General features: G+C 35.9%; 1 protein-coding gene across 1 annotated transcript in view; it reads right to left on the bottom strand.

Annotated features, from left to right (window-relative positions):
* The window catches only part of LRP2 (LDL receptor related protein 2), a gene marked incomplete at its 5' end in the record, with an annotated part of 117,210 nt that overhangs the window by 62,676 nt on the left and 36,662 nt on the right, over window positions 1-17,872 (bottom strand). Inside the window, 16 exon segments of the mRNA XM_084523334.1 lie at window positions 707-1,084; window positions 1,779-1,895; window positions 2,277-2,396; window positions 3,051-3,290; window positions 4,437-4,718; window positions 5,630-5,767; window positions 6,476-6,606; window positions 6,840-6,965; window positions 7,532-7,724; window positions 8,596-8,799; window positions 9,700-9,840; window positions 10,472-10,674; window positions 12,359-12,565; window positions 13,406-13,629; window positions 15,906-16,075; window positions 17,611-17,739. Of these exon segments, the coding sequence (XP_084379460.1) occupies window positions 707-1,084; window positions 1,779-1,895; window positions 2,277-2,396; window positions 3,051-3,290; window positions 4,437-4,718; window positions 5,630-5,767; window positions 6,476-6,606; window positions 6,840-6,965; window positions 7,532-7,724; window positions 8,596-8,799; window positions 9,700-9,840; window positions 10,472-10,674; window positions 12,359-12,565; window positions 13,406-13,629; window positions 15,906-16,075; window positions 17,611-17,739 (3,003 nt within the window).

Genomic DNA, 17,872 nt, shown 5'->3' with positions numbered 1-17,872 from the left:
AGTATTTATTTACTTCTGAATCCCATTAAATGAATGCTAAAGAAAATGCTCCTAAACATTTATAACAAGGTTTTCAAAACTATCTAGATTATACAAAATATTTACTGTACAACTCCAGACCTAAATTTGAGTTAATAAAAAATAATTTAAAGTCACTTATAATCATACCTGGCTGGGGTTCATCTGAGAATGTGCATTGATTAAAGAGAAAAAGAAAAGAAGGAAGGAAAGAAAGAAAAAGGTTATGCTTAAATCAATTCATAATCAACACAAATACAAATGCTGGCTACATGTGAGCTTTTCGATTTTTTTCATGATTTTTGAAGTTAGAAAAAGAAAATACTAAAGACTGAATCACATTTCTTCTGAACTTAAAGCATACCATTCTTTAGTCAATGTATTAGGGAAAACCAAGCTCATTCCCATATTGCTATATAAAAACCATATTTAAGTCAGTGCAATTCAGAGCATAAGATCAGACTTTAGCTAATGAATTTACCATAGTCTCCTTTCATCTGCAAGCAAGTTCCACTTTGTAATTAGTGCTTTAATTACAGTGAGCTTACAATTTCTGATAGAAATGCTGCTACGCTATTTATACATGTTGATTATAACATGGCTGTCATCTGGATACTCAACATATTCTGTTTCTTTCTGAAGCCACAGGACATTGTAGGCTATTGTAGATGCCTGAACAGTAACTTACTGCACAATGGGGATTCGTCAGCTCCATTTGGACAGTCAGCAGAATTATCACATACTTTGCTGAGATTCACACAGATACTGTGACCTGGACATTGCCACTGCCAGCTGGGGCACCGGAAGGGCTGAGTAGGACAATCTCTCTCATCACTCATATCCCTGCAGTCATTATCACCATCACATATCCATGCTCGATAGACACAGTTGCCATTGTCACAGCGGAAAAGGGATGGAGGACAGGTCCTGGCAGGACATCTATGGTGTTCATCTGAGCCATCTGCACAGTCAGGATGTCCATCACATTCCCAGTTAGCAGGAATACAACTGCCATCTGATTGACATTGGAATTCATTCTGGTGGCACATCCCTGGCGGTCTTGTAGCTAAAACAGTGACATGTTACAGTTCAGACACTGTTTTAATTTTAGATAGAGATGAAAAATTACTATGCTCAGTTCACATCTTGCATAAGTAGTTACAACACTACAAAGAACTCTGTCACTTTTAGATCAGGCCACGGAATTACAATCAATCTACATAACATTCCAGAATCCGGCCAGTTTAACTCCTTCTTTGTAAAATGATGAGCAAAGCAATTGCTATATTTTAAGCAAGTACATATTGATACGCTTAATGATATCGATGTACATGCCCAACACAACGTGAATTTACTCTCTGAAACAAGTTTTCACTGTCTTGCGTTGAGAAATCCTAAGTTAAATGTGAAAAATTACTCAAGGAAAAAGCTTCAATATAACTCACATGGATAAAAGATTTACAGCTTTCTACCTGAATAAACTTCTTTCTTTTAAGCCTTGAAACCAAGGTGCCAAGTAAAACAAAATTTTAGAGCCAAAAGGAATGCAGACACTATTCTTTGCCAGAAATCTATTCTTGAGCTGGAACATACCATGTTTGAAATTTCTGCTCACAAGAACTATTTATAAACAAGTACATTTAAAAAAAAAATTTGAGGTTCTAATGAAAGTATTGCAAATTACTTGATATAGCAGATAAGACAAAATTTTGAGAAGCTTCACCGAATAAATTAAGGCTTGTCCGCATCAATATACTTACGGCAATCAGTCTCATCTGAGTGGTCATTACAGTCAAAAACACCATCACACTGGTAGTAAGAACTGATACACTGGTCTCCACTTACACATTTAAACTCTGTGGCACTGCAATTGTATACTAAAAAATAAAAAATATTACCTTAGTGATTTACTTTATTTTATAGAGTTAGACTACACCTTATTTTTCTACAGGTGCACAACACAGTTATGGTATCAGGAGTCCGCGTTCCAGTGAAGACCATGATTTCCACAGTACAGAGAAAATGCAGTGATCTTGCAATCTACAGAAAATTTAGATTTCATACCCCCAATTTCACAACCAGCCAAGAGATCAAAGGGCTTACTACAAATGCTAAAACAAGTATCATAAACAGAGTTAATTTATGGTTAGGTTTAGTATGCCATCTGCTATCTTGGTAGTATGAGGTCACCAAAGACCTTTCAAGGGGCAACAGTAGGAAACTAGAAAGCAGTGCTGAACAAACAAAAGTACACTTACTGCAGTCATGCTCATCAGCACCATCCACACAGTCTTTGTCTCCATCACAGACATAGAATGGGTCAATACAGCGATGGTCCGGACACTGAAACTGCCTGGGTTCACAAGTACCTGTGAAAGCTATTTAAGAATGACAATAAACACAGCTGTGTTTATTTTCTGTCTTCTGAACTCAAGATAATGCAGAGACAGCATAAAGACACTATCACTGACTTGCAGCATGCAATACAGCAGCTGGTAATCATACAAATGACATGCACTTATGCGTTAGTATCAAGTAATTATTTATTCATATGTAGGCAAAAAACAAACAGAAGATTCTAATCAGTGAGAAATAATGCTAAAGAAATTATATAGAGAAATTGTCCTACTTCACTGTGAAATAATTACAGATACTTCTAGGTAAATACTTCCATGCTGAATTAGCTGACTACAACATCAGGTATTATTGAGATCACTCAGTAAGTAAGCAGTTAGGACCTGTGAGCTCCAGTTGATTTTTGCAGTAAATTGCAGTGGATGACATTATGCAGCGTCATAATTAGAATAATCACATTTACCCCTTCTTACTGTTTTTTAATGATTTTTCTGCATTTAACTTGGTTCTGGTAGTTCATATTAGTTGAGTTTTTGACATCTTATGGACTGCAAAATATTAATCTCAGATATAACTTATTTCTTCCTAATTTTATATATCATTTTTATACCAACAGACATATCTATGTAAATATATACACAAAAAAAAAAACAAAACATGACAGATCAGATACTTACTGCAATTTTTTTCATCTGACCCATCACCACAGTCATTATCAGTATCACATAGCCAGATCCTAGGAATACATCTGTTGTTGTCACAGGTGAACAGGGTTACAGGGCATGAAGTGGGTCCTTGTGTAGGACAATGCAATTCATCACTGCCATCAAAACAGTCATTATGTTTATCGCAACGCCAGCGACTTGGAATACACTGTCCACTGGCACAGGTAAAAGCTGATGAAGAACAAGTACTGTCTAAATAAAAAAAAAAAAAAAAAAAAAAAAAAGAGGACACTTACAAAGATCTCCAAAATTTATCTTCCGTAAATTATGCATCAAATTCTAAAATGTGCATTAATTAAAATGAAAGTGTCGGTCTTGTTGCAACATGCTGAAAAACTGAACTAAATTCTTACAAGCTTTTTTTTGTCTGCAAGAATCAATAAAAATGTGAATTGTTAAGCATTTCAAAACAATCTAAAGACAAGAAAAATCATGTCTTCAAGTAGCCTTTTTTTTTTTTTCTATACTTTCCTTTTCCCAAAAGGGCATTTTACTTGTTCAAGACTAGCCTACTAATAAGAAACAGGTTTTATATCTTAGTCATACTTGCTAGTCCTATTCAGTAAGGAGCACATTTTATTAATATATCCTATTTTCTTGTTTGTGATTTATAAGGAATGATCAACTCTGAAGAAAAAAGCACCAAGTATGCCATAAAAGCCAAAAAAAATCTTCAGTATTTTATCAAAACTAATTATCCATTCGTTCTCTCAATTTATTTGATCAACAAAATACAATGCTTTTGTATGAGCCACTCCAGGTAAACCAGGAAATAAAACAATGTACTTCCAATTCACTTTGCTGTGAAAAAAAAAAAAAAAGATGTAACAAATAGTTCAGAAGTGCCCAAATATAATAAAAAGTTCTATTTAGAGCATCACCTTTATTTAATTTAACAGCTAATCTTAGATGGAGACTAGGCAATGCATATGATTTTGTTATTTTTCTTACTGTGCTTTTTAAAACATCTTCATCTTTATTAAGACTGTCCTTCTCCATGCATTAAAATATGACAAGCAAGTCATATTCCAGTGTGTTTCAAATTTACACAACAAAATAACTTTTTCTTTAGACAAGACATTTTTTACTCTGCAAATTCAATTTTAAGAACTAGTTAGTATTTTCGTGCATTCCTTAGGTGTCCCAGTGTTGAATCCCCTATTCCTAGGAGTTACCCTATTCATTTTGAAGTAACTGATCTTCCAGATAGCTCTTAGGATTTATCCATAAATACAACCTTAACAAATTGGGCTTTGTTGTAAGGAAATCAGGCTGCCCCATCAAACTTTCCGAAATGCAAACACCAAATTCCAGCTGTTTTTTGCAGGGACTACTTACTTAAAGAACCACAGTTTTGTTCATCACTGTTATCATGGCAATCATCAACACCATCACACTGATAGTATCGAGGCACACATCTTCCATTACCACAGGAGAACGAGTACGAGCCACACTGCAAAGTGGGTGGCTCATTGGATGGATCTTCAATACATGTCAGTTGATTAGAAGCCAGTTTCATGCCATAAGGGCAACCGCAAACTCTCTGAAAATTTGGTACTGGGAAGCAGAAATGGCTGCAGTCTCCATTGGGATTTGTTCCTCTGTTACAGTAGTTAGAGCCTTAAAAAGTGATAGAGAAGATCAATGTATACACTAGTGATAACAGCTTGGGAACTATTAAAAGTGCAAAGTAATTGCATAAGAATGTTTGTTTGTTTATTTAAAGATGCTGGAGCAAATCCTGGTTTTGCCTATACTGCAAAATAGGGTCAAGTTCACTGACAGGAGTACTAGAATGTACATCAGTAGGTCCTCAATTCCATAAAATCTTGAATGACACAAATGTTTAAGAAAGCCAAAAACATGCTATAAAATGTTGTCCAATTTTCTGCCATTTTTTTGGCAAATGTTTGCAAATAAGTACTCTACAGCAAATGAGGACCTTTGGCTGAGCAAGGCTAGGATATCTGATCCTATGTTTGTACACCAAATTGGTAACGAACCTTAACACAAGCTTTGATCACATTTAATAAGCATACTGTATTTTACTAAGTCAACTACAATACCAAATTCTTTGCTTAGATCATATAACTGCATAGAATTCAACAGTAAAAATAATAAAAAATTATCAACTTATGCATAGTGATTACTTTATGAATAGTACTTTAATTAATACAGGTTTACCCAATTCTTTGAAATAAGTAGTTCAGTTTAACTAAAACTTCTACCAGAAAAAGATAAATACAAGGTTGTAATTGCTGATAAAATGACACAAAACACAATGGAGTCATATTTCCATTTTACAATGTTATTAAATACAGTAATAGATATGGTAGAGAAAAACTGCATATAGTCACAAAACACTGAAATATGGAACCTAAGACTGTAAGTGCTTGTGCTGGGTCTTGCACATGTCACAGTTGTGATTCAGCAAGGCCATTTTTGAAATAGAAAACAGAAGTCTACTTTCCTGATATTTTGCCTCTTATTCCATATTTTGTGTTTTTCATCTGCACAACAAATGAGCTCACCTATTTGGGAATGAGCATCGTATGCTTTCACATGCATAATGTTACTAATGCCCCTCCTAATAATAGTCATTTCTCCTCCATCAGACTTTCTCACTCGAACTATTGCACCAAGTCTCCAATCAGTGAAATAAGCATAACCTGTTTTGAAAGACATTTAACATACTACAGTTACAGTGCAAAATGACATAAAAGATCAAACATCACATGATAAAACCACAAGGCACTTCATGTAAATTTAATAATTTTTCATAGCTGTTTCCTGAAAAAGACTAAAGGACTTATTTCAGAGGCAGTGAGTCCCTTCAGTCAGAGCCAGACAGAACTTAGAGCCAGACAGATATAACAGACTCTCCTGACATTTCAAATTCCAGGACAATTTTTAAAATAATTCATTAAGACTTCTCTTCAGAAAACATTAAAATATTTAAAAGATATTTTTGCCCAATATCAAAAGGCATCAGATGCTGCATTCTTTCTTCACACACACTATAAATCCAATCAATTCTACATACAATTAAAAAAATGCTGAAATTACTGATCATCTCTGGGGAGGCGATTTACATTCTTTCCAGCGCAAGCACACAACTTGAAAGCTATAATTACTACATTATATCTGCTTTGTTGCACTAATTGAGTTAACTGATCTGACTCAAATGATTTAAATAAAAATATATATAAAAGCAGACTTAGAAAAGAACAGTAGTATTAAACATATTTTTACAGAAGCTTTCATCAGCTTTCTGTACAAAAACAATATTGCAAAGGCAGTATTTTTTATCTCACGTACCATCATATGAACAAAATTATTTGATATTAACAGATAATACTTTTCAATGTCAGACTTACCTCCAAAAATAGTAAGGCCAAATGGGTGAGTCATCTGAGTAATACGTTCAAGAGTCCGTCTGTCCAGCCCATCAAAGGTACTGTGCTCAATTTTATCAAAAAAGGCATCCACCCAGTACAGCCTCAGAGAACTAAAAGTAATGAAAATGGCACATGTAGAAGTAATGAAAAAAGATGTTATTAGGAAGAACTAAGGTTTTCTCTATTAACAATACTAAATCTGTCAAGAGGTTGGTAGAGGAAAGGAAGGGTGTTGTCTGAAAATATCTTGCATTTCACAGGCTTTCTAACAAGTTGGAAAAAAAATATATCTTCAACAAGAAAGTGCCAGTGCACACAATTTACACAACTGTATTACTCTTACCTCCAGTCAATTGCTAGGCCATTAGGCCAGCCTAGTGTTGTATTCACAATTGACAAGGCATGGGATCCATCGCTCCAGGCCCTCATGATTTTAGCAGGACGGAACCAATCTGTCCAGAATATATACCTGAAAGAAGAACGTAAGAACACATCAGATGACATATAAGCCTGCTTATATAATGTACTTAAGCAGAGCAAATACGTGAACAACACTGACATTCTTATTTGTACCACATCGAGTTGGACTCGATGATCTTGAGGTCTCTTCCAACCTAGAAATTCTGTGTCTGTGTCTATATTCACATACCTAAAAAAAAAACACCACACAACTTCGTGTTGACCCCCTCTCCCCTCCTCAACTGCTAGTGGTACTGACAATTAATATTTATCCTGTGGACAACAATTTTCAAAATCTTCTGAAGTGCTTTGTTCCTTTTGACAGGAAATGTATATATCTGTTCAAATTGTTACGTCTTTCAATTAACTATAATCAGGGAGGAAGACCCAAGCAAAAATACATCCTCCAGGTAACATTTGCAAGTAAGTGCACATATTACAAAGAATATTTTCTTGATCCTTTTGACTTATGCCTACAGTCAAAGTTAAGGGTAGTATTAAATAACGTTATAGGGTAGTGAACAAAATAGGTTAGCTTGCTCATATAGTTTCAAGTGAGAATCAAAGAATATTTACCCAATAACAGGATGAACCACTATTGATCGAGGATTGTTTAAATTCTGAACAATAGCTCTTCTAGATTTATCTGCCAGCCTCATCACACTTATGCTTCTGTACCGAGGGTCTGTCCAGTATAGATTCTTTGAGATCCAGTCAAAGGCCAAATCTTCAACACTTTCCACTCTATTAGCTGTCAGAATTTCTCTTCCTAAAATTTACAACACACTCAATCACTGTACATATTTAGGAACAGAGAAAATAACCTGAACACATTATTCTGTTCACAAAACTAGTGCTTCTCTCTGGTAAAAATGCTACTTCTGTGCTACTTAATATAAAGACAATAACAAAGTGTGTGTGTAAGGGGGTGCCCTTCGCTCCAGGCAAAGGAGTTATAATGCTTAAAAAGCACAAACTCAAAAGAGGAGAAGTAATGACTAGCCAAGATGAGAAAAAACAAGCTTCTGCTGGACGGAGTTTCATGAATGAAGGTCAGTAAGGACACGACATTGTTCGGTCCCTCTAGTTACGTCTTACTCAACAACCAGACCTACCTATTTTTTCAATAGGGATTGTCAGCTGTGGTCTACCATTACTCTGATCTAAGACATCAAGCAAGTTCCAAACACTATATGTGACTTAATATACCTTTGATCATTATTACAAATTAGATAGACTCTTTACACTACCACAAATAGGACTCCCAAAATCTCACATAGTGTTCTTTTTCTGTATTTCAGTATCATGACAAGCATCCTGCTCTCCAGATAGGGAAATAAAACAGAGAAACTCAGTCTCATATATGAACAGATGGATAATGACAAATACAAGTTGTAACAAGTGCTACAGATAGTTAATTCCAAATCATGTTCCTCAAGTTTGTCAGAGACTTTTGACTAACTACTTTCATGAGCTTAATATGAGTTAAACAAATGGTTTTAACAAACATTTTACATATTATTGAGGTGACACAGATTTTTCTGTATATCTCACAATGAGATTTTTGTACTGCTTTTTTGGAATAAATAATCTACTCTTCATACCACAATTACTCTTAATTTCTTAAGAATGCTTCTCACCTGAACCATCAGTTTTCTGTTTATAGATCATGTCTTTACTTGTGTCTGAAAAAAAAATGGTGTCATCCTGAGCATAGAAGTCAATTCCAACAAAATACGATGGGCTTCCTGTTACAGGTATGATCACATCTTCCTGTGTAGAAAGATTGAATGGGATCCCCCGCACTGCTAGCTGAGATGAAAACAGCAAGAACTGCTGCACAGCTGCAAAGGAAAAGACCAGATACAGCCTTTACCTACTGGGTGAGACAACTGAGCATTAATTGTAAAGCTTTGTTTTCCTTTGGCAGCACTACTATCCTAGAAATCGAAGAAGAAAGCTTGATACAATATGAATTTAAATATACACAGACATGAAAAATAAAATAGCATAAAAAAAAACAAAAACAATCCAGAATACTAGGTGACGTAGTCAGGTCTTCCTCTTGCATTGTTTCTGTGGTCCTGATATACCTTTATAGGAAACATTATCCCCATGGATGCAGAGATCTTCTATGCTGATCTCTTTACAATGATCTACATAAGAATAACTAAAAGGCTTGGTGGAGCCACCTTATTGCCAGACAGTATCTGAGTAGCCAGAAGTATAACTGCATGGTTAAACAGTAAAACTGCAGACAAGATATCTGGCTTAATTTGCCAATAGCTGCACATGGCAAACCTCCTAGCGACAATTCTCCACCCAGAGAGCAGAGGATTCCTCATGGAAGCCCACAACCCCAAACCTGAATTTCTTATTTTTATCATACTTATTCAAAGGAAGACCAACTTGATTTGTGCAATACTGTAAGTGAGCAGTTCGCAACGTTAAAAATAATGCAAAATCTGCATATTAGCAAGCATCCACAGTTAATTTCAGGGCAAAGAGCTTAATTATACGCACAATCCATATCAAACTCTCTTAAAATGCTACAGAATGTGAGTTAAAGTCACTGTGGCTTGAAGTGAACATCAGCAGAGATTATTACATAAAAACAGCTGTGATAGAAAAACATAAAGTCCTTTGCATATTGAACCCACAATGCTACAGAAGAGAGGTTCTAGAAACATCTCTACAGTTAATGGAACGTTACCATTTCCAGCAATCATAAGGCATTTACTTACCAACACAATGCTGTCCATCTACATGGAGGTCAAAGCCCAGTATACATCTACAGCGGTAACCTAGTCCATCGTTATCTGTTTTGTGGCTGAGAACACAGATCTGTTCACATCCTCCATTATTATTTCCACAAGGATTTCTTACTGGAAAATAATATAGGTACGATTATAACTTCAGCTGTAAACCTAATGGCAATTTTTTTAATCATAATTCTGATTTTTCAGCATTTTTCCAGCATCCATAATAAATCATGTGAACTCTGTGGGAATTGTATCACATGGAAATCATGCAACTGTTGTTGTATGATTGCAGGAATGCACTCACGACCCACCTGAGCTAACCAGCATTCAAGGTATTTAGCTCTGTACAGATATGCACAGTGCACGGCACTGAGGCCATCATTAAGGTGGTAATTTCCACATATAAATCTACTTTATAAATGTTTCTCACAAAACTCATTCATGCTGGTAGCATTTTCCAACTGCACCCTTATTGTGGTGTTGAGGAAGTCCCAAATGCCAAAACTATTCAATGAGCACAAGTTTGTTTCTTCCAAATATCAACACGTTTTGTAAGCCCCGCTTTTAGATGTTGCATTTAGCATGTCATTAGCTATAGGACCTGGATGAAAGCACTGCATGATAAAGACCAGTCCTAAAAATTTATGTATCTTAATTATTTGTTCTTTACGGCAAAATAAGTCTTCCATAATTTTTAGCATCTTTTGGTAAGATAATGCCTAAATCACTATTTATCAGCTAGTCTTTGTCTTACCATATGGCTGCCTGGCAGCATGGTAAACTGTCACTCCGTAAGGTCTCAGTGAAGACTGGTAGATCACTTGAGGGTTTGATTCTGAAAACTTGTTAGCTTTCACCACTGCCATTTTGGTCCAATCAGTGAAATAAACATTGTGTTCAAATAAAGTGATTCCGTATGGATGAGGAATTATTGAGCCTCCATGAGCTATTGTTCTCCTGTTATAAAGATTTATTTTTAATTAATTACGAAATATTATCTAGAAAATAACTTATCTTAATAGATCAAAAAGCACAGCATTATTAATTTATTCACTAGCTTTTACTTCTCTAGACATAGAAGCAGCCAAAGTACAGGCAAAAATGAACAAATAAACCGAAGACATGAAGTTAAACATACAGGGTGCATAAAGAGAAAACATAGAAATGTGAAAACAAGGAGATGAAAAATGTTAGCCACTTCCAGGAAAATAGTGAATGATCAAAAACTCATCAATAGATTCATAAATGCTGAGAGAAAATTAGAAAGTGGCTAACAGAGGAAATGAAAGGATACCTGCAACATTTTAAAATATTCAAGCCTTGAACATAAAAATATTAGGGCTGCAACAGCCACCGGCCAAAAATAAAATCCAGTGTAGACAGTAAAAATAAATAAATAAATAAATAAAAATAAAAGAGAGATTTGTGGAAATGGGGCCTGAACTAATAACCCATGCAAAACCAAAGAAATTGTGTCTATTCTTTGCAAGATATTGGAACAATATTTTTCTAGATAAACATTAGGGGGAGAGAGAGAGATATAAGCCCTCAAAACAATACATAACAATAACACTACAGTATTATTTTCATAGAGTCTTGAAGGAAGATCTACGAATTAGATGAATTCTACAGTTCTACTCTAACGGTTTTCAGGGTGATTTAGGTTCAAGCTGTAGGTATGCGAAATGAAATTAGTTGGACAGTAAGCTATATCTTAACATTGTTTGATGACTATGCCATCTCCTCTTCCCACTTGCACAACATTTACATGATTTTTGGTGTTGCTATTAGCGATAAGTTTTTATCTCCAAAAACCGGAGATTTTACTAAACACGGTCTTGTCTTATTAAACCCTGAAAACAACCTTGAAAAAAAAAATACAGATAAAGGAGCAGATCAAAGATATCAGTGTTATTTTTAGAATAAGTGAAAGAACATATTGAGCAATAAGCCAGTCAGCTGAGCAGAGAGAGGACTGCTTTTCAAGTCACTATGTAAGAGGTATGTTGAAAGTGAACAATTTTGTCTTGTGTTTAAGTAACAGAGACCTATTACAGATACAGAGATAAGCAGGCTTCTAAACACTATACTTTAAGGCACAGTCCCACAAAAACTCAAAGGCTCCTTTCTTGTATGCTGATATATTTTCCACAGCATCACAATAAGGTGAGTGAGGATGTAATTTCTGACAACATTGATATAACAAGATATATCAAGTGTAAAAAGATCAAAACGCAATGCACTTAATACCCATTATACAAAGTCGTGCTTTGGAGATCAACAGTTTAAATAAATTCATTTGTGAAAAAGATGCAAAGATAGGATGGTCTGAGACAATGCATAGTATTCAAAAATAATAAAATGCAGACACTATCAAAATGTGTACTATAGTGGTGAACTGTAAGAGTACATTATAAAAAAGTGTAAGCAAGTATTCAATGTAGAAACAAGACAAAGGATGATGAAGGAACTGGGATTTTCCAGAAGTAGTATGACACCATAGATTATCAATGTACATCACATTCATTATGTTGGAATTTTCGTCCTTTATGAATCCCGTTTTGTTAAACAAATTTATCTTTGACCTTGACACAAAATCATCAGTACATCTATAACCTCCAAGGAACGATATTCCTCCTACCTTTGAAGCCCATCATAAGTTACAGTCTCAATGTAATCAAACCGGCTGTCAACCCAGTAAAGCCTTTTTGATACAATATCCAGAGTTATTCCAGCAGGCCAGCCTAGCTTTGTTTTTATCAAATCCTGGCGGTTTGTGCCATCCATGAAGGCCCTTTCCACTTTCGGATCACCGGACAGACTATCCCAGTCTGAGAAAAATAAATAACTATAAAGAAAGAAAAAAAGAAGTCTCATGTTTCAGTGAGATTGCACCCCCAAAAAGCAACATTTTACATGGCATTTGGAAACTATATCATCATTTAAAACCAGCAGTCTTTAAGACCAGAGCTTAATTCTTAGCATACAGTGAAAACACACTTCATGCATCCTGCCCAAGAAGTGATCTGCATCTTCTTTTATAGAATGAATCCAGAAAGAAACATGCTTTCACCCAAAAGACCTCAGAAATACTGAGTGTTCTTTGTAAAATACAAGCTTAAGTGTGCTGCCAGAATAAGCAGGTGACAAATCCATGCATCATGAAAGCAGCATCCATCACTGTAAACTGCACAAAGCTCCTCCTGCTGTTCTCTGAAGATCTAAGTTTCCATGGCTCACATGCATTTCTGAAGCATACTGGGCTGCGAGACACTAGCTTCCCCAGCTTCACCCCACCATTTTATTTCAGATACTAGGAAATCTGGGGATGGTAACGCAAATCTTCAAGGATAACTTCTAGTCTTGGAAGCAACTTCACAGTCTAGCTGTTTTCAGACAGATACTTATGTCTGAAAACATATCTGTACATATACAGATACATTTCAGATATGTGCTTGTGCACATAGAGCCGAAGCAATAAAGCAGACACCACACAAAGGGAATTAAAAGCCGTGTACAGCTCTCCCACAGTAATGTAGAACAGTTTAGGATAGAATATGAAGGTTTAAATGATTTTAGATAAGATTCTAAAACAACTACCTTGAGCTGTCTGTTAGCTCTCCTCCTAGTGCATGTGAATAAAGGAATTTCTGGTATATTTTACCATGACCTGACACTTTTCACTTACCCAACAGTTGGATCAAGTGCTATTCCTCTAGGATTTCCCAAATTTTCAGCAATAAGAGTAACACGGTTTGTTCCATCCAAGTTAACCATATCTATTCTGTTCACACTGGTCTCAACCACATACAGTTTATTGTTAACCCAATCCACTGCTAGATTTTCAGGTGTGTCAACTGAAACATTTAAAACTTCTTGGAAATCAGATCCATCAATATTAATAGAAAAAACCTGAAAGCAATACAAATATTATCAATACTCAAGACATTTTGCTAATCACAAGTCATCTGTCATCACACTCTGCACAGATTCACAATAGGCCACTAGATACAATAAAATTACTTACTAAGCTATTGCACAGCTTATTTTTTTTTTTTTTTTTGGCAAAGATTTTGAAAACAATGCAAGAAATACAGGAAACTTGTCTTTAACTAGCATTTCAGAAAAATAAAGTAAGAAGCTAAAATAGCCTTGTTCTTTAGCACATATGGTAAGTTTCTGGATTAAAAAAACAGATGAGGAAAGCGCATATTGCTTTCCTGGAATCTGGCAAGAAAGGGTATTTGCATTAAATGAAATAAATTAACAGGCTTTAGCAAAGCTCTCATGAGTGGCCAGAAACAATGGGGGAGCTCTTACTGCACCAGTCATTAGAGGGAAATCACAAGGAAAATTTACTTTGCAAAGTGAAGAAAGTAAAGGAAAGTTCTATCCAGACAAAAAGAAGGCTCAGCATTGCTTATGTTTCTCTTTTATTTAAAACTAATTTTAACAGCATCATGCTTCAAGTAGAAGTAATATCTTACAAGCAAGCTCAGAGCTACATGAAGCAAGCAATATAAATGCAATAATTTGTTATTATACAGAAGTCATGTGATTCTAACACTGGGTAATATGAAAAACTAGGAATCGTTATCCCTTTCTCAGAACAACAGCATGAAGTTTGAAATGTATCTATATGAAAATACAGATTACCACAAGTAAATATATGCAAGAAAAAATAACAGCTGAAATGGTTGTATAATTTGAAATATTCTTCAGGTCCAAATAACGATAAGTGAGCAAACCATTAACTGTCTATTGTGTTCTTTGGAAACCTAGCTAATGCAAGAACTTGTGGGCATTAAGTGAGAAGGCAGTACACCACATGAGATAAAGGTGACAATGTACATAACCCGCAAGTTGCTGTTTTAGTTCATCTTTATCTTTGAAAAGAAAAAACAAAGACAAATAAAATAAATCCCTAACAATACTTAGAATTTAAGTATAATTTAAGAATAGAAATGCATATCATACAAGAATATTCTTAATGTCATTGTTTGCTTCAGGGTGCTCTAGTTATGATTTAATTAGATTAATTAATCCTAATTAATTACTTAAGATTGAACAATATTGGGACAGATAAAAAGGCAGTCCTGGCCATATGGGGTGTGCAGTGGAAAAACACATATTACCTTGTATTTGCACCTTTTACAGACATAAGATAAATCTCCTGTCTCATAAAAGTTCAGATTTGACCCTGACTTAACACAGCTACTATCAATGCAATCACAGTAACAGGAACTCCCAGCAGTGAAAATAAAAATGCCAGAACTGATAACAAGTAAAAATTTGTGTGCTCATTTCCTGTCCTACTTGAAAGCCATGCAGTGTGCTTTCCAACAGAAGTAACATTGGCACTGTAGTGAAAATGCTACTTTTCAGCTCTAAGTAGGTTCGTAATGACAGCAACACCAAACTGATGCATACATGGTGTCAGCAGGAGGCAGGCCATGGATTCTTCTTTACTCTGCATGGCAGCCAACACGGGGATGAAGATTCTGGAGTTTCACCATTTGATTTGGGACTTTTTTTGTTTCATTAAGTTATGCACGGAGAAGAAAGAAGAAGGGTGATGTCTAACTTTCACAAGGGTCTCCAGACTGTTTTGTGGGTTTTTTTGGTGTGGTTTTTTTGTATGTGTGTTTTTTTTTTTTTTAATTACTCTGTTATACCCTACCTTGAAGCTAAAATATTTCCTCTTAAAAAAAATGTAACAAAATATTGGCTTATTACACAAAATACTGTCAATATTTGTTATCTAAGCTCAATTACAGTGCTATTTGAAGTATATGAAGAAATTTGATTTTTATCATCTTGGAAGGCACACAGTTTTTACATTTTAAACGATCATGTTCCAAAAAATTGCCAAGAAAAAATTATTCAGTTTTGAAAGAATGTCTACTATTTCTCTTAATTAGTTTTTTGGACTCCATCACAAATAAAATTAAAAGTTGCTCAAGACATTCCCACATAATAGGATTCTTTGTTAAATATGTCACATGTAATAGTATAGCTTGAAAAATGCAGTCATTAACATAAAACATTTCAAGGACCTTTTTTGTTAGAAAACAAAAATACGGCCAGCTTGTGCTCTCAAAAATGAAAGCCTATCAACACATTCAGCTTCTGGCTGTTCTCTACTTCCACATACACAAAAATTTATTATTCTCGAAATTTCTACCCACCTTATCTTGCACTGTATCAGTCCAAAAGATCCTGTGCAAATAAAAGTGAAAGTCCACTCCAACTGCAACACCACGATTCTGTGACTGCACCAAAGTACGAAAACTTCTTCCATGAAGATCTCCAATCAGTAAATCCCGGCCATTGGAAAAAATAATTGACGCAACACCAGCTGAAAGCAAGGGTGACAAATAAATGACTACGCTGCAACTGAGCTGTTTGCAAAGGGACACTATAATACATGAATATATACATCCTGGATAGATGGTTCTATGTGACTACAAATTTGCTTTGATTTGCCTTCAGTTTCTAGTCTTGATGCAAACCAGGCAGCAATACGTGTTTAAAGCTCTGCCAGAAAAAAACTTTTACAAAACTTCTGTGCATCTTAACTCCTAAAGATTCAACTCTCCTATCTCCTTTAATCAAAGTATATTTTTTCTCAAGATTTTTCTGCCCAGCGGGATTCAGATGTTCTTTACTAGCAGGCAGACCATGTTCCTTAGGCTTTTTCTGTACTGCTCTTTCCACCTTCTTTATTCCCTCATCTCCTCAGAAGATCTCTGCTGTATCTTACAGCAGAAGAGAGATTCCAGTAAGTCTTTGAAGGGAAGCTCATTTCCAAAGTAGGTGTCTGTTGAAAGGTTTAATGTATGTCTGTGAAGAATATATTTAAGTCCAAATCTTACCTTACACTGAGAACCCTCCCCAGTAAAAATGAATCCAAGGAAACCAATTTAGAGCATGTATGAACTCCACAATAATGATAGAAAATCAACACAAGAACAACTCAGTGGCCTAAGAGTCACACTAGTTTGAATGGAAAGCTTCTTGTGAAGGATACAGAACTTTCCTCAAAACAGAATAATCTTTCCTTGTGCTGGCATATGCACATCTTAATACAGTCAAATTTCATTAGCTCCGAAAATTCTGTCTTTTTTGAGGACATATTTAGAAAATTGCAGAATGATGGCTGCTCTGCAGCAGTTGTAAAGAAAGAAGGGGGAGGGAACTGGGAAATTCGTGCTTTTCAGAAAAGCAAGACCACTAATCAGCCATGCCAACCAGGGACTCCCATTCCTGCAGGCAGGAACACCTGTCTCACACAAAAGCCTGGCAGGCTCTCACATCTCCACAGAAAAAGAGCTTCCCAGGGTCTGCTTTCAGAACAGAGCAGGAGGTGAACAACCAGGAGGAGCTGCCTGCTGTTGATGGGGAACCACACTCTGTGTGAGGCAAGCATTGTTGCGTTTGAACTCACAATTCAGCAAAAACATTTTCCTGCATGGTACAGTCCTCCTAAAAAAGGAGGATTTTTCCTGATTTTTCACTCCCACCGAGTTACACAGCAAGTGGGTCAGGAAACCTGGGTCAGGAAACCGCCTCCCACAGGAACAAGAACTCATCTATTAAGTATGGCTCTGGCAAGGATCTCCCAAATCTGGGGAGGTCATGAATTCTGAATAAGGGCTGGGGCCCCGAAGCCATGGTTCTGGGGAGAAGCAGCTCTGCTCAGGCGGCCAGCTCCACCAGCATACAGGTGCCAGCACATACATGCCAGTCTCTTGTTGACCTCTCCTGATGTTCTGAATGCTGTCCTGACCTTAAAACCTCAAGATGTATGTTATAGTTTTGTGAGCTGCCTCATTTTAAATTCTATTTATTAGTCCAACAACAGCAAAAGACTCTTGCACTTCTTGCACTAACCTGAGGTGTTGGCCCTACAGTGTCGATGATGCTCTAGGAAATAACCTTCCACACAGTGGCACTGATGATGTCCCACACGATCTTCACACAGTTGGTCACAGACACCCCACATTTTGCAGTCATCAAAATCTGTTAAGTGAACAAGGTATATTTATAAACAAGGACTTGTATAAAAGGAATGGCATTGCATTTGGGAAGCTTCAAGTTTGTCCTCTCTGCTTGTTTTATATGTTTGCAAAATGATGACATGGGAAAAGAAGTT

Source organism: Aythya ferina (genome assembly GCF_964211825.1).
Source record: "Aythya ferina genome assembly, chromosome: 6".
Lineage (NCBI taxonomy): Eukaryota > Metazoa > Chordata > Aves > Anseriformes > Anatidae > Aythya > Aythya ferina.
Note: the sequence above shows the minus strand (reverse complement) of the source record. Positions and strands in the feature narration are given on the sequence as shown.